General features: G+C 39.6%; 1 protein-coding gene across 2 annotated transcripts in view; it reads left to right on the top strand.

Annotated features, from left to right (window-relative positions):
- LRP6 (LDL receptor related protein 6) overlaps positions 1–21,554 on the top strand; it is a 124,555-nt gene extending 103,001 nt beyond the window's left edge. Inside the window, exons 13-23 of one of the 2 annotated variants that reach the window (XM_084507005.1) lie at positions 1,124–1,326; positions 3,128–3,339; positions 3,534–3,724; positions 8,684–8,893; positions 10,554–10,679; positions 12,092–12,328; positions 14,012–14,122; positions 15,917–16,147; positions 17,386–17,522; positions 18,952–19,049; positions 20,799–21,554. In XM_084507005.1, coding sequence (XP_084363131.1) covers positions 1,124–1,326; positions 3,128–3,339; positions 3,534–3,724; positions 8,684–8,893; positions 10,554–10,679; positions 12,092–12,328; positions 14,012–14,122; positions 15,917–16,147; positions 17,386–17,522; positions 18,952–19,049; positions 20,799–21,090 — 2,048 coding nt within the window. In that variant the 3' untranslated portion in view covers positions 21,091–21,554. The remainder of the gene's footprint in view (positions 1–1,123; positions 1,327–3,127; positions 3,340–3,533; positions 3,725–8,683; positions 8,894–10,553; positions 10,680–12,091; positions 12,329–14,011; positions 14,123–15,916; positions 16,148–17,385; positions 17,523–18,951; positions 19,050–20,798) is intronic. The other variant, XM_084507006.1, reaches the window with a different exon arrangement.
- Positions 21,555–21,858: the final 304 nt, after the last annotated feature.

Here is a 21,858-nt window from a genome sequence, read left to right as displayed (position 1 = left end):
TTTGTGCCATAGTAAATTGATTATGCAGATTTCAGGGAAGTTGCAAGCTGCGTTTCTGACTGCTGGCTCTTGTGCTGCCTTGCACAGCAATGGTTGCAGGTAGACCATTATTGAAAAGAATGCTGTGAAAAGGGGAAATGTTCTAACTACTTCCACCACTTCTGACCCAGTTATATAATACAGAGATAATTTCTTTTTAAAGAAGTATTAAACGCATTTGCCTTGTGTGATTTCTGTAAGATGTAGCTGGTAAATTACAGTTTAACAGGGTGGGGAAGTCTTATTTTTTGACATTTTATGGAATTTATAAGAAAAAATGTCTGTTATCCAGGAAGTTTTTCCTGAGCATCTGGAAAAACAAAGCAGAACATCCGATATTTTTCTTACTGCAGGTCAGCATTCCTAGATAAGCACCTAGAAATAAGCAAAACAGACAAATCTAAGAGTGAAAAGGTGTTTTTGTAAAACAAAAACACAACAACAACAGTCTACACACATCTAAGACATCATTTTCCTATGAATTACTTGTTCCGTTCTGGTGCTGGCAGAAAGAGGGTTAGCAGGAATAGGACTGAGCCATTCTAATGGCACTTTCTGTTCCCTGTGATGTCTAAATAAGGAGTCAGTGTTGGTTTTTGCTCAGTTAATTCTGCATATAGAAGCGTACCTAGCAAAAAGTTCAACTTCAAAATAGTGGAATTGTGTTTTCCTGGGACCCTTTTAGAAAATCGTCAGTTCCTTGAGAGTCACAGCTGACCACTGAAGTAATTTTGACAGAAGTCTTCACTTTCACTAGTCCTGCAACTTACAAAGTTATCTTCGCTAGTCATATCCAGACTCAGACTTTACAGTAGAAAGAGGTCATTTGAAAGGCTTTCCAAACTGATTAGAAGTTGTTGTTGTTTGTTTTTGTTTTTGTGCCTGTTGTTTGGGATTTTTGTTGTTATTGTTGTTGCTCTGCTTGTGTTTTTGTTTTGTTTTGTTTTTGTTTTTTCCAGAGGAAAATAAAGGGAATGAAATACTAGGTACTGTCTGTGTTTTATATGCTGTTATTGAACATAAAAATACTCAATGTTATTGCTGCGTGTAACCCTTTCCCCCTCCTTTTTTTTAATCCATCAAGCTCCTACAACCTTTCTTTTGTTCAGTCAGAAGAATGCAATTAATCGCATGGTGATAGATGAACAGCAGAGCCCAGATATCATACTCCCTATACATAGTCTCAGAAATGTTCGAGCCATCGATTACGACCCCCTGGATAAACAGCTGTATTGGATTGATTCTCGGCAGAACATCATTCGGAAGGCACAGGAAGATGGCAGCCAGGTATCCTGTGGGCACTGGAGTTACTGAAAGATGCTCTGTACCCAAGTGTATGGTTGTATGTGAATGATTTATATATACAGATTTCCTATAGATTACTAGCTGGCACTTGGCACAACAAGTGGCATCTGGAGTTTCTGGAGTCTTTTTGCAGTAATCTGGGAGATGCAGTAGGAAATGAAACACAGAAAACTAAGGCCTGGGCAAAAGATACTTTGGTCCTCAGTGCAGTATTTGCTCAGCCCTGTCTTTTGGCTGGGGACTGTTACAAACTCCTGCATGAGAGACGTGGAACATGGAAGGAAAGATTCTTAGGAGAAAATGAGTGTGTCAGAAGAGTGACAGAAAAGATACAAATGAGCAGGGCATAGGAGTGTTGACTCTGAAACAGAGAGGCTGGGACTTTGTGAGTGCACGGCTTTGTCTAAGGTCTCCTGGGTTCTGGTGGGGGTAGGAAGAGAGCTGAAGAGACCCTCCACTGGGTTGTGGAGGTTGTAAAGTAGTGACTAGCAGGCTTGGGAAATAGTTTAGTGAATGCGAAAAAAGTAGCACGAGGCAGAAGGCCAAAGGTAATACAAGTGATTGAGATTAGCTGTGAGCGTTTTCACATCTTAAAATACATATTTTCCCCATGCATTTTTTGAATGGGGGAGGAGCAGGATACTAAAATGGACAACACAGGTACTATGTTTGGTGTAGTTTCTGGTGGTGAGTGTGGTGTTAGTGGGATCCTGTTGAAATGCCCTTCAGACTTGACTCTTAATTTAGCAATGGTTTTAATTTTGGAATCTCTAAATAATTTAACACCCTAAACTCCAAAGTCAAAGGCACCAGATTTTTTTGCCTGCTTCAGCCGAATAAACAAATGCAAGGCTTTAGGCACACCCTTTCGTAGAGGTGTCAAGCCAAAGAAGAAAGTTAAGCAAATCTTCAAGTTTAATTTGGGGGTAGGGAGAATCCTTTTTCTTCCCAAAAGATTGTTAGCTTGTTTTTTGAGTGTTATCATTCCTCTTCAGACCTTTTTGACAAGGTCACGAAAAGTGTCATTTAGGCTCATATCTCACTATGAGGAGACTATGCAGTGTCATTCTAAAAAAATAAATAAATAAATACATAAAAAAGAAGGCATTAGAATTCCAGATGTCTACGCCAGTAGAAGACAAGAACTTTGGGGCAGAGAGTTATTATCTGGAAATGTTCTGAAGTCTTTCTGTTATGTTAGCTAATGTCCTTTTTTCTGTCATCAGAGTTCCCTTCCCATTTATGATTCATCCTTACATTATTTCCCCCAAGTGTGATGGTGGAGAAGAGTGAGGCAAGAATTTCAAGCACTATCTGGCCTCACTTTGCTGTTTTTTGTTTTTTTTTTTTTTTATCTGTTCAGCTGCAGCTTTGGAAATTAGAGGTGATGTATGTATTTCTGTTGTAGCATGCTTAACGCTCTGGGTTTGAGTCTATCCAAACTGAGCTTAGGGTTGTCAAGAAAGCAGGGGAGAAAGGGGACATTCAACCTGAATCTCCAACATAGAGACGATTTGGACTTTTCAGTTAAACTTGCTATACCTTATGAGCTGCAACCAATGTACTTGATTGCCATTCCAACAAACCCTAAGGACTAAGTGTCTATATCTAAGATGTTGGTAGGAAAAGTGTTCCTGGGTGTCTCCTGCTTTATGATAATATTTTGATAGCCTCCTCCTTTCCTGGCAAATAGTTTGATGTGGTACATCCATAGCAAATAAAATTGCTCACATTAGATCTGATTAAATGTTCCTCTGTGGGTTGTTTTTCTTTCCTTTTTTAGAGCCTCACTGTTGTGACAAGTCCAGTTCCCAACCAGAACTTAGACATGCAACCTTATGACCTGAGCATTGACATCTACAGCCGCTATATCTACTGGACCTGTGAAGCTACTAATGTGATCAATGTGACACGCCTGGACGGGAGATCTATGGGAGTGGTGCTCAAAGGAGATCAAGACCGGCCCAGAGCCATTGTGGTGAATCCAGAGAAAGGGTATGTAGCAGAAATAGTGATGTGGGGAAATTCAGGCTGAAGATCTTGAGGGTCAAACTGTTTTCTTGGTGCTGACTGGTTTCTGTTTGTCAGAATAAAAGCGTCTTTGACATTTGTTAAGATGTCTTGGTCATATAGTGGAAATGTAAAAAGATCAAATAAACTTTCTTTTCCTCTGATCGTTCCTATTCCAGATACATGTATTTCACCAACCTACAGGAAAGGTCTCCTAAAATTGAGAGAGCAGCATTGGATGGAACTGAACGGGAGGTCCTTTTTTTCAGTGGTTTGAGCAAGCCCATAGCCTTAGCTATTGACAGCCAGCTAGGCAAGTTGTTCTGGGCTGATTCAGACCTGCGAAGAATTGAAAGCAGTGACCTTTCAGGTAGAGTAGCACTTTAATTCAGTGATTCATTTGTGTGGTGTGGGTGTGGGGGAATGCAGAGAAAGGTGTCGTCTTTTCCTTCCTACTACAAACAGTCTGTACTGTGATTCTAATCACTCCCTAAATTCCCAGCCAGGGAATGTGCATGATTCATGCAGTGTGCCTTTACAGTCTCATGCCTCTATCTGTGATTTGCATTATTAATTGCTACACATGCTATTTACTTCATTTTCTCACTGCAAGACCTTTGTGTGGTTTCCCAAAGTCAGTTCACAAATAAATTGTAGCAGTTTTTAAAAGGGGAATGGAAAAGGCTTGTTTTTAAAGGCATTGGTTTTGGTGCAATAATCTGTCAATCAGCAAAGTTTCCCATCAATGGAAAAATCTTTCCTACAGAGTTAAAACAGGTGTGGAGGTAACTTATGTAACTGTTATTTTAGGGTCATAATATGAGAAGGATGGAGTAAGATTTAATATCTTCCTGTTCTCAAAAGGAAAAAAAAATCCTTCTTCCAGTCTTGTAATTCTCTTTGTCTGCTCCTTAATGGTGGCTGTGCTGCTTTTCTGACCTCCTCTATGAGTTGATTCAGCTCTCCTAACTACAGAAGCAAAACAATAAACTAACAATATAGAAGAAAACTAGAGAACTGTTTTCTGTTGGTTTGAAAAGCTGAATTGGTTCAGCAGAAAGTCCAGCAAGCAACCAGAACTGGAGCAAGTGAAGAGGCAAAATCATGCAGTTGGATTAGGTGAGAGAGAAACTGTTGTCTCCTGTTTACTGTCTGTATGCTGTGAGTTGCTGGATCAGCCCAGCTGTCTCTTGTCTCTTGGGTAGTTATTCAGTGTGATATGAGTTGGGCTGGATGTTGCTGATCACATACCTGCCCATCTCGTTATGTGATGGGGTATATGCCCCCTCACGCTTCTGCTTGTTGGGGGTCAGTGACAGAATTTCTCCTTCCTCTGGAAAAGGTCCAGCCCTGCTCTGAATAACACGTGTCCTTGTACTTCAGCTGAATATTATTCTGCAGTCAGTGTTAGGAAATAAGGACATACTTTGTAATCTGTAAGCAAAATGGAAAATTCAACAGGAGTATGGTAGTTTAGAGTAATGTATTTCATGTATTTCACTGATGACACAATACCTTCTTTAAAAGTAGCAGCATGCAATTCCATTGACATGAGTGTGATTTTCAGCCTTTTTATTAAGTTGGAAAAATAAGCTTTTGTTTTGGAAAGTATTTTAGTACTTCAACTGGGTTGGCTTAGCAAGATTTTTTTCTTCAGTGATTCATGTGGTGTGTCACTAGAAGGTTCAGGATCACTAAAGATCTGTGATACCCCAATTGTTTGCTATTTTAAAACACAAGACATAGCAGAGCTAGTGAATTGTTTCAAAAAATATGATCATAGAATGGCTGAGGTTAGAAGAAACCTCTGGAGCTCATCTTGTCCAACTCCCCTGCTTAAGCAGGACCACCCAGAGCAGGCTGCCCAAGATCACGTCCTAGCGGCTTTTGAAGATCTCCAAGGAGGAGTCTCCACAACCTCTCTGGGCAACCTGTGCCAGTGCTCTGTCACCCACGCAGAACAGAAGGGTTCCTGATGTTTCTGTTTTGTTTGTTTCTCTTTGCACCTTCCCTTCAGGGAAAGGAATACAAACGTATCTGTATATGTTGATAAAATTTCACTTGAGCCTTCTCTTCTTCAGGCTGAACAGTTCCAGCTCTCTCAGCTTTTTCTTAAAGGAGAGATGTTCTAGTCCCTTAATCATCTTCACAGCCCCTCCTTGGACCCTCTCCAGTATGTTCACGTCTCTCTTCTACAGGGGAGCCCAGAGCTGGATGTAGCACTCCAGGTGTGGCCTCACAAGAGCAGAGCAGAAGGGAAGGATCACCTCCCTCAAACTGTTGGCAATGCTTTGCCAAATGCAGCCCAGGATACCATTGGCCTTCTTTGTGGCAAGGGAACATTGCTGGTTCATGTTTGGTTTGGTGTCGACCAGGACTTACATGTCTTTCTGCCAAGCTGCTTTCCATCTGGGTGGCCCCCAGCATGTACTAGTGAGGCAGGACTTTGCACTTCTCCTTGATGAATCTCATGAGGTTCCTGTCAGATTTTTCCTTGAGCCTGTCTGAGCCCTTTGGATGGCAGCACAACCATCTGCTGTATCAGCCATTCCAGTTTTGTTTTGTCTGCAAACTTCTGAGGGTACTCAGCCCGAGTAATATGGGTTATGTTCTAGGCTATTCAAGATGAGTAAATTTATGGGCAGCAGAACATCATACATTCTTTGTTTCTATCTTTGTCTGCTATCAGCCAGATATTAGGACAGAGAGAAAGAGATGGATCTAAATTCTAGTTAATTTTTTTTAATGATTCCGCTTTAAAAAATAAAAATAAAAATAAAAATGTGCCTGTCAGATCACTGATGTCACGAAGTACCAGCTCACAACTTTTTTGATGAACATGAAGAAAAATCTTTCCAAAACCTCTCTTGTTTTTGGCTTTTGCACTGGAAATAGATTGCTATAATCACCACAATAAATTGCTAACTGCTGAGATGCATTCCTGTGCTTAGGAATGCTGATTAATAGGCTCTTCTGACCAGCAGAGTATTTTTTTCTGCATGTGTTGGCTTCTTTAAAACATGCACAATCTCCTGCTCGTAGACTCTATAGATGCCAGTACCTATAAAGAGAAGGAGAGAGAGAATACCTTTTATGTGATTCAGTCTCTCTCTTCCTCCCTGTTCTTCAGGCATGCAGTTAGGTCTCAGTTGTGCTGCCCAAATGGGAGATCCTATTGAAGCTAACCAGATTCTTAACATGATTAAGGGGTTGTTTACGAAAAGATGACTGGAATTAGCTCCGTACCATGGAAACTATTTGGAAATTAGTTGTTCTGTTCCAGAATAATTAGCATGATTTGGAAATATCTAATGATTCTGAAATTAAGTCACTTTTATTTGGAAATAGAATGTGCTATGGGTGTGTCCTGATTTTTATATTTATTTGTTTGTTTTTAAGTCTTTTTGTAAAAGGTATTGCTGGAAAGAGAATGGTGATGTCAGGGACCGAGCTCCTCTTAATCACATCTCCCTTTCATCTGACATTCCTAATAAAGGGAGCTAGCACCCTGATGAGCTAGTTTCAGATTTTATTGTTAGTTTATGGAAAGAAGGATTTCAGTGTCTTGGTTTAATCAGAAATGGTCAGCTACACTTGGTCACAAATATTAAAAAGAATGATTAAGACATCACTGAAGTGAAAATTTTAAGCTTCCAGAGCTTTAGGAGCATTTTGCAAAATGTCATGCTGATTGACATGGGCATGGTAGAGCAGGGTGTGTACAGACTCCATTTGGGTAGGTCAAGGTCTTACTTAGTTCTAATTATATTCTTTCCCATCATCTTTGCATATCCCCCTCTTCCCAGCTTAACTTTTTTTTCTCTTCAGGATGCAGGTTGCAGTTTCTTACCTTTTCCCTATAAGGTGACTCATGTTCATGGGGGTTAATAGACTGTTGCAGTTCTTTAGTTTGACTTGCATCACTCCATCTATTAATTTCTACACCAGTCTGGGTATAACCTCCTTCAGAATCCATCAACATCTTTTCTTAATCAGATCATTGCTGGTGTTATTCCAAATCAGTGGGTGAGAGCCCAGTTTATCTGAGGATTAAAGTTCTAATCTCTGTGTTCTGCTTAAGATGTTACTACTTGCTAAATGTTTGAAACGTTCCTTAACTTCTGAGCTTTGTATGCATTCAGTAAAATAGAGATAAATGCATTTTTGTAGCTGAATTTGTTTGTAAGTCCCTTTAATTGGCATACTGTTGATTAAAATTGTCAACAGGCTAAGCCAGGAAAAAATATTAAAAACATCTTGGAAATGGTATTGTGGATGAGCATATGCAAAGTCATTGTCTGCTATTTTTAAAGTAAAAATAAGCATAGCGGTAAGCCCAGATATTTGAAATACCTGGATTTATGTGTAAATTTTCAAGCTGTGGCCTAATTTTAGACTGTGTAATATTATTTTAACATTGCAAAATCTAAGCCAAATCCTTATGTTTGTGCGTAATTTTATGCTCAGAGTTTGATAAACTTCATTGAGTATATGAGTGTTAATGAGCATATGATAAAGGTTTTGAATAACATATTTTTGTGTATGAATTACAAAGTCTTAACTGTCTTTGGACAGTCTTTAATGTTACCTCTAAAACATCTGTGGGCTCTCTTCTGTTTACATGCAGCGTTAACTGTGACATGTGACAGTTGATCTTGAATATATTTATGCTAGGTAATCTAGCATAAAAATCAGCAAATACTTCCAGAGGTGCAAAGCCTCTTGGCTGCTACTGATGATTGCTGAAGGAACTAAGGAAACTAAATCTTCACTAGGAAGGAAAGAATGTTCCTAATTTAGCTTGAAAACCTTTGTGAAGATAATGTAGTTGAAACAAAATAATATGAGGAAGTCAGAAGTCAAATGTTTACCTTAATCTCATAATTCAGGTGAAAACTACTAAGTGCTTTGTCTTCACTTGGATTTAATCTTGCATTAGTTAAATCGAGCTAATAATCCATCTTCTTATTCCCCGCTGAATTCCAAGACAAAGCAGTTAATCTCTCCAAAAAAAAAAAATAAATAAAAATAGATGAATGAAAAGAAATACCAATTACCACCATATTGATAAAAGACTGGATGGTCTTATGAGAGTTGGCCCCCCAACTCCAGACACATTTTAAATATAGGAAATGTATTTGAAGCACACGAACTGTCTTCTTGATGAAAAAAGAAAAAAAAAAAGATCATCTGTCTGAAAAACATCACTTACATCATTACCTCGTAGTATAGAAGCAATCAAAAATAATGGTGTAAGCAGTGTAGAAAGTATTTGCAATAGTATTTTGTTTGATTCCAGTTAAGCTAAACTACTCTTGTATTTCTGCAGGTGCTAACCGAATTGTTTTGGAAGACTCTAATATCTTGCAACCTGTGGGACTAACTGTATTTGAAAACTGGCTGTATTGGATTGACAGGCAACAGCAGATGATTGAAAAGATTGATATGACTGGTCGAGAAGGACGTACAAAGGTCCAAGCTCGAATTGCACAACTTAGTGACATTCATGCTGTGAAAGAGCTCAACATTCAGGAATACAGTAAGTGCAATTTCTGTTTGCAAGTGAGAACAGTGCCTGTGAGGCTGGAGGCAGGGAGTGGCCAAGAGCAATGAAGCCTGATTTTCCTTGCTACTAGTCAACGTCAGGGCAGATCGACAGGGCCAGAAGTTGGTATTGTTTTGTGTCTGTTATATTTCCAGGGTGGTATTGTTTCCTTAGTGCAGTTGGCAATGGACATGAAATTTACCACAAACCACCCATCACAATTTGTTGCTGGTGACAACTTTGCTGGTACGTAGTCCCATAGAGGTACCTGGGGTTTGACTATGTATTGGCACAGTGGAAATATCCTGTTATCACTAGTAGAGGATTTTCTGGATTCTGGCTGCAATACACAAGTCAGATCTTTAATCCTTTTAGGCAAGCACAGCTCTCATGGCCCTTTACTAGCAGTAAACGTATCATGGACAAGCCACCCTGGCTGCATGTTTTAAGGCAAGCTGAACAATTTTTGTTAAGGGCAATTCATATTGAAACTAAATGATGGAAGAACAACATGCATTACTCAAAGGAAGTGTGCAGTAAATAACAGTATGTGTTGAACATGTCTGCACTTCTAAAAGTTTTCTGTTTGCCCAGGATATAACCTTTCCCCACATACACTCACTTGAAACAATGGAAGCTGTATGGTTAAAACAGCAGAGCTGCTGTCTTCATGGAGGAAATAGGCCTAGTTAATAGGCTGTGATGAATGCCTTCGAGAAATATGTAGAAAGACGTCTGGGGATGTTTAATTAGAGCATCAGCACAGACTACTACTAGTTTTGTTTGCTATTAATCTCAGTAAATCTGTCAGGAGTTCCAAGAGAAATATGTTGTCCTTATTAAATATTAAAATGAAGAGATATTTAACTAGAGCATGTTAATTTGAGTTTTGGAGACAGTGTGAAAGCTCCAGAATTCATAAATTTGGAAACTTTACTTTTTTAATGGTCTTTGATAGAGAAAGTTAAGTATGGAATCCAAGGTATCTTTTTTCTTACTAATGCTTCCTATTTTTGCTGGAGCGCTAATTCTACCCCAGATGAGAAGCAAATGGTTTGAGTACTGTTTACTGCTTTGGGAGACCAGGTGGCATGATTCTCAGTGTATCAGTTCACAGCCAATTACTGATGTGTGTGATAATTATTTGTGTGTGTAAAGGAAAAAAAATACAATTAAATACAACTTTTTCAGAGTTGTGTTTAGAAATGTCCTCCCCATCAAGAAGGGAGTAATGAAAGGAGCTCTGTGAACACAAAGAAATCAGTGAAAGGTGTGAAAAGATGTGGGTTCTTGTCAGTGAGCTCACCAAATTCTTGGAGAGTAAGTCCAAGGCTTTTTCCAGATTCCACTAATTACTGCAGTGTACTTGGAGGAGAGAAAATTAAAAGAAAAGAAAAGAAAAGAAAAGAAAAGAAAAGAAAAGAAAAGAAAAGAAAAGAAAAGAAAAGAAAAGAAAAGAAAAGAAAAGAAAAGAAAAGAAAAGAAAAGAAAAGAAAAGAAAAGAAAAGAAAAGAAAAGAAAAGAAAAGAAAAGAAAAGAAAAGAAAAGAAAGAGACAGAGCAGGGGATAACTCAGCTGCCCAGAATCTCATTTACTTATCCTCCCAAGTGTGATTACAGTTGTACTACCTGTCCGTCTTTTCTTAAAATCACAGGACAACACCCTTGTTCTCAAGATAATGGTGGTTGCTCACACATTTGCATTGTGAAGGGTGATGGCACCACACGCTGCTCTTGCCCAGTCCACCTTGTTCTGCTGCAGGATGAGCTGTCCTGCGGAGGTAAGTCCTTCCCATGCCCTGCGTCACTGAGCTCTCAGCTCCTGGGTGAGGAGGTCTCTATTTTAGGGTCAACTTCTGAGCAGAAAGAATGTGACAGTGCACCAGATGTTGTAACATGATTTTACATGTTTTACCTTTTTGCTTCCCCCTCCACCCCCCGAGCTAAACCTGCAAGTTTTGAGGAGTAAAAGAATAGAATTTTAGAAGCTCACTGTTGAATGCGGATTTCTGTTCACCCTTTCTACTTAAGACCACTGAATTATTTCAATTTGATTTTTTTAATTGTAACATTTTTTCTTTTACTACTTTTTATATCATTCTGCATGTTCTCCTTCTTCAGCTAGTGGTAGACTCTCCTGTGTTCTGGCGTGTTGCATCACATCTTCTGTCTGTGCCATTTCATTCTTCTCTGCTTTTCTCCTGAAATTCACCCTATGTGCGCCTTTCTGAACTGCACTCCCAGAAGAGCCAGTTGCCTCCTCCATGGTGATATGGCCACTACAGCCTACGCCCTGATGTCTCCAAGGGTGGGGCTGAAATTCTGGGAGAGGAGAGGCACTTGGGTGCTTGGGTCTCTTTGTACCACCGTACTGAATTGATTTATTATGCAATCTTCTCGCCATCAAGGCGACGTGTGGTCTCACAATGGAACAAGAGCTAATATAATCCAGATATTTTCTCAGAGCAAGTTTAATACCAGGCCAGAAAGGGGAGGAGAGGAAAAGGAAATTAAAAAAAAAAAATTAAAAAAAAAAAATCCATGCTTACTTACTGCATGAGATTAACAGTTACTGTAGTAAATGTTAAGTAATAGCTAACAGCTGTGTTGCGATAGCGGGACTTGACTAGATGGAGCAGTTTTTTGTCATTTTAGAAGAATTTTGACTCAACAGAGCTGTCGAGGGCACATAACTAGACATTGAGTCACAGTGATCCATCTGCAGCGCATTACATCCTTTTAACGTTTTCTATACACTGACTGTCGAGCATAAAAAGGGAGTGAGACATCAGTTGTGTATACAGTGGTGCTGCAGGAAAGAGGGAAGTGGAAGAAAAGTTTGTTGACTTTAAATGAAGACTTTAAGACCTACTAAGAGAAGGGTGTAAGAAGCTGAAGTGGGAAGGAAAGAAAAGAATCGTGTTTTGAGTGTGCATGCTTGCTTCTCTGTTCCTCTTATTCTTTGTCTAATGAAACTCCATTGACTTGAACCTGCAGCTGTCACTTGGGGCTCAAGATCTGCTCAAACAACTGTGGAGGCAGTGTGGGGTGGAAATTACATTATGATGTGGCATGTTTATCAGCTGTCTGATTAATCAAAGCAGCTGAGTTATTCTTGTCCTTACCTGTTGTGATCTGCTGCTGATTGTTCACCTGGATTTTTAATTTTTGTTTGTTTGCTTGATTTTTAAAGAACCGCCAACTTGCTCCCCTCAGCAGTTCACCTGTTTCACAGGTGAGATTGACTGCATCCCAGTGGCCTGGCGCTGTGATGGTTTCACTGAATGTGAGGACCACAGTGATGAAAAAAACTGCCCGGTGTGCTCAGACACCCAGTTCCAGTGTGAAAGCGGACAGTGCATAGACAGTGCCCTCCGGTGCAATGGAGAAGCAAACTGCCAAGACAACTCAGATGAGAAAAACTGTGAAGGTACAGAGGATCTTTCAAAGTATGATGAAAACGGAGTTTTTCGGGAGACACTATGGTAGATACTAAAGTTATTGCAGAGTGTAGGATTTGGAAGGATCTGAGCTTCTGCTCTTTTGACACAGGTTTATTGAGTGGGACATTATTTCAGAGCTACATTCCTTTGTTTCTCCACCTGTAAAGTGGAAATAACGCTGACTTCCTGCACAGTGGTTTAAGCTCTGTGAAAAGTACTATTTAAAATTGTATATTTTAAAACTCTAAAAACCTGGTAACTCTGGAGTGATTTACAACATGGAGGAAACCTTTGTCATAGGGTTCTCAGGTTTTTTGAATATTTTATGCCCACTAAAGGTCTGGGGATTGTTTATTTTATTAAACTGAATAAAATGAAATTAAACTTCTGTGAGTAAGTGAGAGGGAGACATGAGATTCCTGTAGAGTACAGCAGAAGAGAGTATTTAAGCCATAGTCGCATGGAGGGAAGTGCTATTGCCAACAGAATGAGAATTAAGTTATTTTAATTTTGGAAAGGACAGGTTATGCTTGTGGAATCTCAGCTACCCTACCACTATTCCAAGTGAAACATTAGAAAACTTGACCTTCTTTTCCCCGCTGCACAAGTAGTGAGGAGTTGTAGGGACAACTTCTAAGCTTGAAAGGATGCCTCTTCTGTGTATCCTTTCAGTACACTTTCTTTCTTTGAAGAGGCTGTCTAAGAGACTTCGAATAAAGGCTGAATTCCTTTCCAAAAGATGTGCTCCAGCTTAAACAAAAATATACAGACCAATGCAGAAATTCTTTTTTATGGAAGGTGATTTTTAGCCAGATGGGATGCCAGCATCTGAAAATGCTTTGTGCAGTTGCCATCCAATGGCTAGAGATATCAGAAAAGGGGCTGTTTATCACCTTCAAAGGGGCCCTAGTATTCAGAGCATTCAAGTTGATTGCAGATCAGAAAAGCCTTTAGTTTAACTTCTTAATTCAACTGAAGTCAGAAAGAATTTCTGAATTTATGTGAAACAGGAAAAAAAGTTATGAGTAAACAACAGCACCTTTTTTTCCCAGAATAGTAGTTTATTTTATTTTATTTTATTTTTGGCAAAACTCCAGTTTTGTATTCTGTCTTTCATTTCAGTTTGAAAACATAATGTCAAGTGAAATATATTGTCCCATAATCAGGGAGTCTTCTGCTTTACAGAAAGAGTACAAGGGCATTGAGAAACCACATTTTTCTCTCTTAAACAATTTTATCATTGTAGTTTGGCAGATTTAATTTTAGTAACTTAATTCTTCTCACTTATATTACAGTAAATGCTTATAGTTGGGGATTCTTACAGTAATTTTACAATAACCATGTCCCACGATAAGTACCTGCATTCTCAGTGGCCTTCTGCTTCTGAGTTATTTCAGTTGAGGTGACTGTCTCGTAGAGTGATCTTACTGAAAATAAACAATGAGGACCAGGTACCCACTGTGCAATATTCACTCCAGAACATCTAATCATTTTTTGACATGAGGGACTTTTATGCCCCACTGGCTGCTTCAAGAAATGAAGCTAGCAACAGACTAAGCTCTCTCAAGATGTCCCAGATTGTGTGCCTTGGTGTCTGGTTCTCTTAATTGTTTTAAAGAGTAGAAGTCTTTGATACTGACTCTTGCTGTCTGGGGGGGCTCTCTTTCCAGTGCTTTGTTTAACTGATCAGTTCCGCTGTGCCAGTGGGCAGTGCATTGGTAAAAGCAAGAAATGTGATCACAACTTGGACTGTAGTGACAGCTCAGATGAACAAGGATGCTGTAAGTGTAAACCCTGAGACTAGAGACTTGATTGAGTTATCTGCTATTTATTTCTTAACTTCTCAATGAGTTAGATTTTAATCTGAATGAATTGTACCCAAAATGGATGCTCCTGTTTGTAAGTGCTGTCATGCAATTAATGCACAATGTAGCAGAACAGGAATCACAAATATAACTATTATTTTGAGTTAGCATAGCAGGCTAGTAATTTTTCTACATACCTTTTAAAACTTTTAAGGGAAATAAGAGGTTCGTTTTACTATTATGAGTTTGTAAGCTGAGATGGTGCAGTATTAAAAATCCTTCTAGCAGCATGAGGCTTTTATATAAAACTGCTCTCTGCTTCACCATTTTCTCATCCACAGAATTAATAGCAGGTGCTTTTAGAATCAAATCAACACTGTTTACAGAATAAACCTTCTAAAATTTCATTTGCATCTTGAAAAGATGTAATTTTGAGCTTGATTTGTGATTTGTAACATGTGATATTCCCTACCTTGAAATCTCCAGAGTTCTGCAAGAAACCACCACCTTTAAAATTCCAATTTGAAAGTTCATTTTCACTGTTGGTATTTTAAAAGAACTTGCAAATAGGGACATTTCTTCTTGTGTTAGGTATCTATGTATCATAGATGACATACATGTAACTTGAAAATGCAATGACAGATTTGGACCCCTAATCTTAGGAAGGAGTAACGAGAAGTTCTGTCATGCTACAAAGTTATTAGCAACATTATCAGAGACATATATGGTTATCTTTATAATAGGTCAGATATTATTTGTTTTTGTAACATAAAATTAGCCCCCCAGAGTAAGTTGCAGTTGTCACTGTTCCTCTTCCAATATGATCAGAAGTCTGTTTTCTTATCTCTGTAGGCTGTGACAGGTTGGTTAAAGTGTGGGTTTGGTGTTCAGGGAGAAGGAAATATGTTGAGGAAAAGACTTACAGTAATGGTTAAGATGTAAAACACCGACTAGAACAGGAAAATACTTTAAAGTCTGCTTTTCTTGTCAAATTCATGAAGCACAGGCAGGGGGTTGTCAGTTACTCCTATAAATGTCATTGCTTAGAATCAGTATTGTAGGGGAAGCCATTCGTTTTAGCTGTTGAATAATCACTTCAGATACAGATTGTTTGTAAAGATGGCACCTCTAAAGCTGATGCATAGCTGATATGTGTAAACATCAGAATGGGTGAGATGTAGAGTGGGTTAGGTAATTCGCTAAATAGCAGCAAGCCCAAAATTCATTACTGATGCATCATCCGTACTGTTCAGCATAAATTAATGTTACATAGTTGAGAAGATGGAGTGCCAATCTGTTAAGCAGAGTGATAACCTAGTGCTTATGTGACAAGGTGAAACATAAGAAGTAGTTGTCATTGTCTTTAATGACAAAAAAAAAAAAAAAAGCCTAACTGGAGTCCTAGCACAGAACCTGAAGTCACGGCTGCAGGTCATCTTCACAGAGATCAAAGGGTGATAATCCTGCCTATGAGCAGGTAGAAAGTTTGTGATCTAGTTCATCAGCCCCCCTGCACATGCATGTACTGTTTTTGTCCTGGCATCTGTGGTTCGAAAACATCTGCATGTGTGCAGCTATTCATGTGCACAGGTGGCCTCCCAAAGCCTTCAAACAGACCTGTCCCAGTGCCTGTTTGTTCCTAAAATACATTAATTTGAAAGCTGTTGTCTGCCTACAGAAGCAAAGGCTATAGAAAGAGATCATGAAAACTGATGTTGGTACCTGAAGCTGTTGGATTAGCTTCTATAGTATGATTTTCCTTTCTCCTAGACACGACAGAGGAGCCTGCTCCACAGCCCAACAACACGATAGGCTCCATCATTGGTGTGATCCTCACAGTTTTTGTGGTTGGAGCAATGTACTTCATCTGCCAGAGGGTGCTATGCCCACGCATGAAGGGAGATGGGGAAACAATGACCAATGATTATGTGGTGCACGGACCAGCCTCTGTACCTCTTGGTTATGTGCCTCACCCGAGCTCTTTGTCAGGATCTCTTCCTGGTGAGTAAATAGTGTGTTCCTTGCCTTGCTCTTTGGCACCACATAGTTGTAGCTGAGGGTACTGTGCATGTATGCACAGGAGACTTCCATTCCAGATACATAATTCTTGCTGTGAAGCTATTGAAAGACAGGACTGTCAACGGTTGTTGCTATCCTTGATAATAATGAACTGCTATTTTACCCATGCCATCCACATCCAGCATGTAGATACCTGACAGAGCCAGAAGTTCAAACAGATAAACATGGGAGTTCTGCTGCTGCTCAAGCAGCTTCTTTTTGTGGTAGTATAGCATCAGCAAGGTGTCGTGACAGTAGAGGGTAAAGTTATACAGAGTTATACTTCTGTCACTCTCTTTCAAGAGTGTACAATTATTCTTGTTAGATTTGTAGATTATATTTGTATAATTGTGAAACTTCTTATAAAGTCTGTAATGAAAAGCAATAACTGTATTCTTGGCTTATTTCATTTGATGATCAAGTGACCGATGCCAATCCAGGTGTGTGATGCTATTGCTGTTTAAAAAGTGAGACTTGATTATATTCATTGCTTTTGTATATATCGATTAACTATATATTGTAACCTATGGCTTTAGATCCAGCAGGTTCCAGTTAGAACATACAGGTTTTGTGAGTCTGTTATAGGGTTAAAATAATGTACCAAATTTCTTTGCTTTCTGTAATAACCTGCTTTCATAAGCAGGTCTTTGAGGAGAACTTTCACCATTATTTTGAGCACAGTTGCATACCTCTCCATTTCCCGCTTGGACTCTCTGCCAGCATGGTTCAGTCCAGCAGCAAAAGCTTACTTAACAGTGTGGAAATGAAAGAATAAACCCTCTCTTCTCCTGCACAAATTTCAGTTGCTCAGTTAGGTGGTCAGAGTCAGTTTCATGTTTTGTTCCAAGGCATAGAAATAGTGCCTGAATGCCTGTTCTCTCAAGTCTTTTACAGCCGTTCAAGTGAAAGGAATCTATTTCTCTTCACACAGCTTTAGTACAGCCCAGCACCAAGTCCCACAGTTCAGTGGCTGATACTCAAAACCAACATGCTTATCCCCTGGCAGTCTTCATTCTGGTTCTCCATCAAGGAGTATTGAATTTGTTAATACCGTAAAGATTAATTTTGCTTTTAATTTTTCTTTGCTGATACTCCTGTTATCCTCCCTACTTTTTTTTTTTTAATGTTTTCCTTTTCTCTGTTTGATTTGAATATTGACATACATCTTTGTTCTTCTTTAGGGATGTCTCGAGGTAAATCTGTGATCAGCTCCCTCAGCATTATGGGAGGGAGCAGTGGACCACCCTATGACAGGGCCCATGTCACTGGAGCCTCTTCCAGTAGTTCTTCAAGTACCAAAGGCACTTACTTTCCTCCAGTAAGTCATTCTGTTATTCATAGACCTTTAATAACTTTCAGGGAAGTGCCTCGGGATAATTAGTTGACAGAGGAATGTTTTGTTTTAGATTTCTAGCCTAACAAATTTGTTTGAATATGAAATGTGATTTTGGAAGGGAAGGGAGAAGAGGTTGTCTTTTTCCAAAACCATAGGAATTTTATACTACTTTTTAAAGCTTTATAGAGCTCAGTGACAGAAAAAGATGTTAGAGTGTCAGAAGAGATGAAAAAATAACTGTAAATATTGACCAGCTCTGGCAGAGCAATCTCCTTTCATTGTACTCCATAGCATTTTTATAGTCACAGAACAGAAATGTGATGCATTAGATGCTATATACATGTTGGTACCAGCCTTAGAGGGCTCACAATCTACTTGATTTTTATAAGGATGATCAAAGGGCTGGAGCACCGCGTATGAAGATAAGCTGAGGGAGTTGGGGTTGTTCAGCCTGGAGAAGCCTGCCTTATAGCAACCATCCAGTACCTAAAGAGAGCCTACAAAAAAGCGAGAGAGACTAACAGGGAATGTAATGATAGGGCAAGGGGAATGGCTTTAAACTAAAAGAGATTAGATGTTAGGAGGAATTTCTTCACTCAGAGGGTGGTGAGGCACTGCCACAGGCTGCCCTGGGAAGCTGTGGATGCCCCAACTCTGGAAGAGTTTAAGGCCAGCTTGGATGGGGCTTTGGACAACCTGGTCTAGTGGAAGGCATCTCTGCCCACGGCAGAGGGGTTGGAACCGGATGATCTTTAAGGTCACTTCCAACTCAAAGCATTCTATGATCTGATGGTTGTTTTAGCTACTTTACATGAAGTCCACATGTTGCTGTCTAGCATTAGTTACATGCTTGGTCAGCACGGGATGAAATATTCAACTGTCTGTTTTGCAGTTCTGAAAATCAAATCATCATTTTGTATCTTCAAATTAGTCTAATAAAAATTCAATTTCTGAAGTAGGAGTATGACAGTAAAGGGAACAAATGCTCGCCTTGGACAGCAAACTGCAAATATTCTAAACAGCATAGTGCTTAAGAACTACAAGCTAGTAGGGGTAGATATTTGCCAGTTTGCCTAGGGCAGTGGTATCCCCAGTGGCAATCTACTGTTGAACAGCTAGTTTCAGCTTTACTTTTCAGCACTGGGTATGTCAAAATATCAACAGCAGTCATCATTTTTGAGAAGAGCTTAGTAATGTCTTCTATGGGAATGGTAACAAGCAGGATTTCCAGGATCTGTTAAAGAACTGGGAATAAACATAGGAAAAATCCTGTTTGTTGGGAGGGGCTGTGCATGTAGTTCTCAACCTAAGGTTCCTATTAAAAAATACTAAAAAGAAAACTTATAACACTGATGTTTTCTGGATTCTCCTTCATATCTTAACTGCAGCTTTTTTCTTTCTTTTTCCTTAGATTTTGAACCCACCACCTTCACCAGCTACTGAACGTTCACATTATACCATGGAATTTGGTTATTCTTCAAACAGCCCATCCACTCATAGATCCTACAGGTAATTGTTATTACAATGGCTTCTGTCAAGATCAAAGCTGTTAGTGTAGAATGCAGAATAAAGACAGTCCCTGCTCCATAAGAATTGCAATCAAAGGCACTAATTCTGCAAGTACTAAAACAGATGCTTAAATTGGTTCACATGTATCATGTCACTGCTGTGTGTGTTTAAGTGCAGCATCGTTTGAGGTTAATCATACAGTAAGTGGGTTAGTGGTACACCTCTTGGGTATATTGCCTTAGGGAGAATAACAACACTCATTCCTGTCACAAAATAAGTTAGTTGCTGACTTGGTGTCATGATAACAGAGCCAAAGACACATACCCTGGAATGAAACCTGCATTGTTTTAGCCTTGTTATAAATAATTTGTTGTGTAATTATGAGAAATGATAGACCAACACCAAGTGGAAGGAAGTTGGCACTATGAAGGCTAGTATTTCAGGAGTAATATTAATGGCCTAGATAAAGCACAACAAATCTAATTTGACATATTTAGTGATAATATCTGAAAAAGGTTGCTAACCTTTTACTTATTTTCTTTGACCGATATTTATGGACATGTAAGTTTTATCCTTGTTTATTTGAATACATCTTTCTCACCTTCCTTTAGAGTTCATTATCATTTCATAACTAATTAAAAAAAAAAAAAAAGTGACCTACTACCCAAGGGTGTAAAGGTTCCCCTCCCAAATCACTAGAAGATCTAGTCAATGAGAAGAGATAGCTGTATATGTCTCCTGAAAGAAATGCCTCCCTAGCACACAGCCTTTGGGGGCTTTTGGATAATGAGGTCTCTGGGGCTGAAAAGATACCTCTTTTCCATCAGCAGAAAATACGGCCTCTGTTGTGCTGAAGGTCAGAGTAGATGTTTGTAATGGTCCCTTCCAGCCATACAAAAAATGATTAGCAATTTAGTAATGAAATATAACCAAACCTTGGCAACAGCATGAACCCTGCTGATCACTGGTTAGCTGATGTGACTTCTAGTGTTATAAATGGAATTAGAGATGTAGTGTAGGCTTAAATGTTTTCAGAATGCTCCCCAGCCCAAAAATAAAACCTAGTTCTGCTGCTTCAGATCTGTTGTGGTCTTTACTAACGTTCTGGCTTGAATACAGAGGAGCTGCATCTCCACCTGCCCCAAGCTACGGATTTTGATGGTAGCCGACCACCTCACCATTTAAAAATGGGCTCATTTTAAAAAATGCTTTATGGTAGCAGCCTTTGGGATTTCCCTCCAAGTTTCTTGTCTGGCAGGTGATTCTCCTGACTGCTATGAGGGTACCAGTTGATTTTTGGTTTCTCTCTCAACTTGGAAATTAGTCCGTTATCCAATTTATGGATACTAGAACATATTCTCCAAGATTGAAACACATCTATTTTTCCCCACAGTGTGCTTCCAGCCCCACTCTCAGGAGCAACTTTTTTTTTTTTTTTTTTTTTTTTTAACTTCAGCTAAGGCCTTTAGGGAGCCTGTTGTTTGTAGGTAATGAATAGTTAGTATCCTTTTCACTGGTTACTCTAATTTGACTGGTACTGTGCAAAGGCTGACTTTGGCCACATGAGTAGTTAGCAAGTTCGCTGTGTCAGAGAGAAAGGTGATGCTGTGCATCTGCTGCAGAGGTTGGCCCCTTGCCTTTTCCCACCCTGACTTACCTGCCACTCACTTTTTCACGGCTGTGTTGCCTGAAATGCATGGCCCTTCTCCATGTCAACACTGTTCCCATCTATCTCCCCACCCGCTGCAGCTACAGGCCTTACAGCTACCGGCATTTTGCACCTCCCACGACCCCCTGCAGCACGGATGTCTGCGACAGTGACTATGCCCCCAGCCGAAGGGTGACAGCAGCGACGGCCAAGGGCTACACCAGTGACTTGAACTATGATTCGGAGCCCGTCCCGCCACCTCCAACTCCGCGCAGCCAGTACCTTTCGGCGGAGGAGAACTATGAGAGCTGCCCACCCTCCCCGTACACGGAGCGGAGCTACTCACACCATCTCTACCCGCCACCGCCATCCCCCTGCACAGACTCCTCATGAGGGGCAGCCCCCCCCTCCATTATCTGCCTCCGCCGTGAATGTGTAAATACAAAATGTTCCACTGGGGAGGGGGGAGGGAGCTCTTGGCGAGGGATGAGGTAGGACAGTGTACAGTTAAATGTTATTAAGTGGGGTGGAGGAATACTGGAGATATTTGTACAGAAGAGAGAGAGAAAAAAAAAGGATATTTATATATTTTCTTAAACAGCAACTGCTGCTTGTGCCATAAGAAGAAAAATTTTTGTATAAAAGAACCCAAACATTTGTACAAAAAGTTTTTATTTTTGCAAACAGAACTCAAAAACATGCCTTAATCCAGTGAAGTGACTGAGCACATAAGGAAATGGAAGAACCAGGATGTGTCACTTGTCCAGTGAGGTGAGATGTTGTGGGGTTTGTCAATACCAAAAATGTTTGAAATAATTAATAATAAAGAAGTCCGTCTCAGAGCAGCATACCATAGATACTTGGAAGTAGCCAAATAACCTCTATATTAACTACAGAGGGCCAACAACTAAAGTTAAACTTGAAAACGCAGTCAGGACAGATATTAACCTTACATAAAGGGCTTTGTTTTCTACAGGAATACAGCAATCGTAGCAGTGAATCCAGAAAAATAATCACTTTTTTTTTTTTTAAAAAAGAAGACACCTCTGTTTTTCTTTAATGCATTTACCAAACTAGAGCATTTAGAGCTCTCTCCTTGCTTCTAGAATTTCAATGATTTTTGTTGGGTATATTTTAAAGTTTGCTTTCTTAACACTGTTT

This window comes from Aythya ferina (genome assembly GCF_964211825.1).
Source record: "Aythya ferina genome assembly, chromosome: 1".
In the NCBI taxonomy this organism is placed as follows: Eukaryota; Metazoa; Chordata; class Aves; order Anseriformes; family Anatidae; genus Aythya; species Aythya ferina.
The sequence above is the reverse complement of the archived record's forward strand: the minus strand, read 5'-3'. Positions and strand labels throughout refer to the sequence as shown.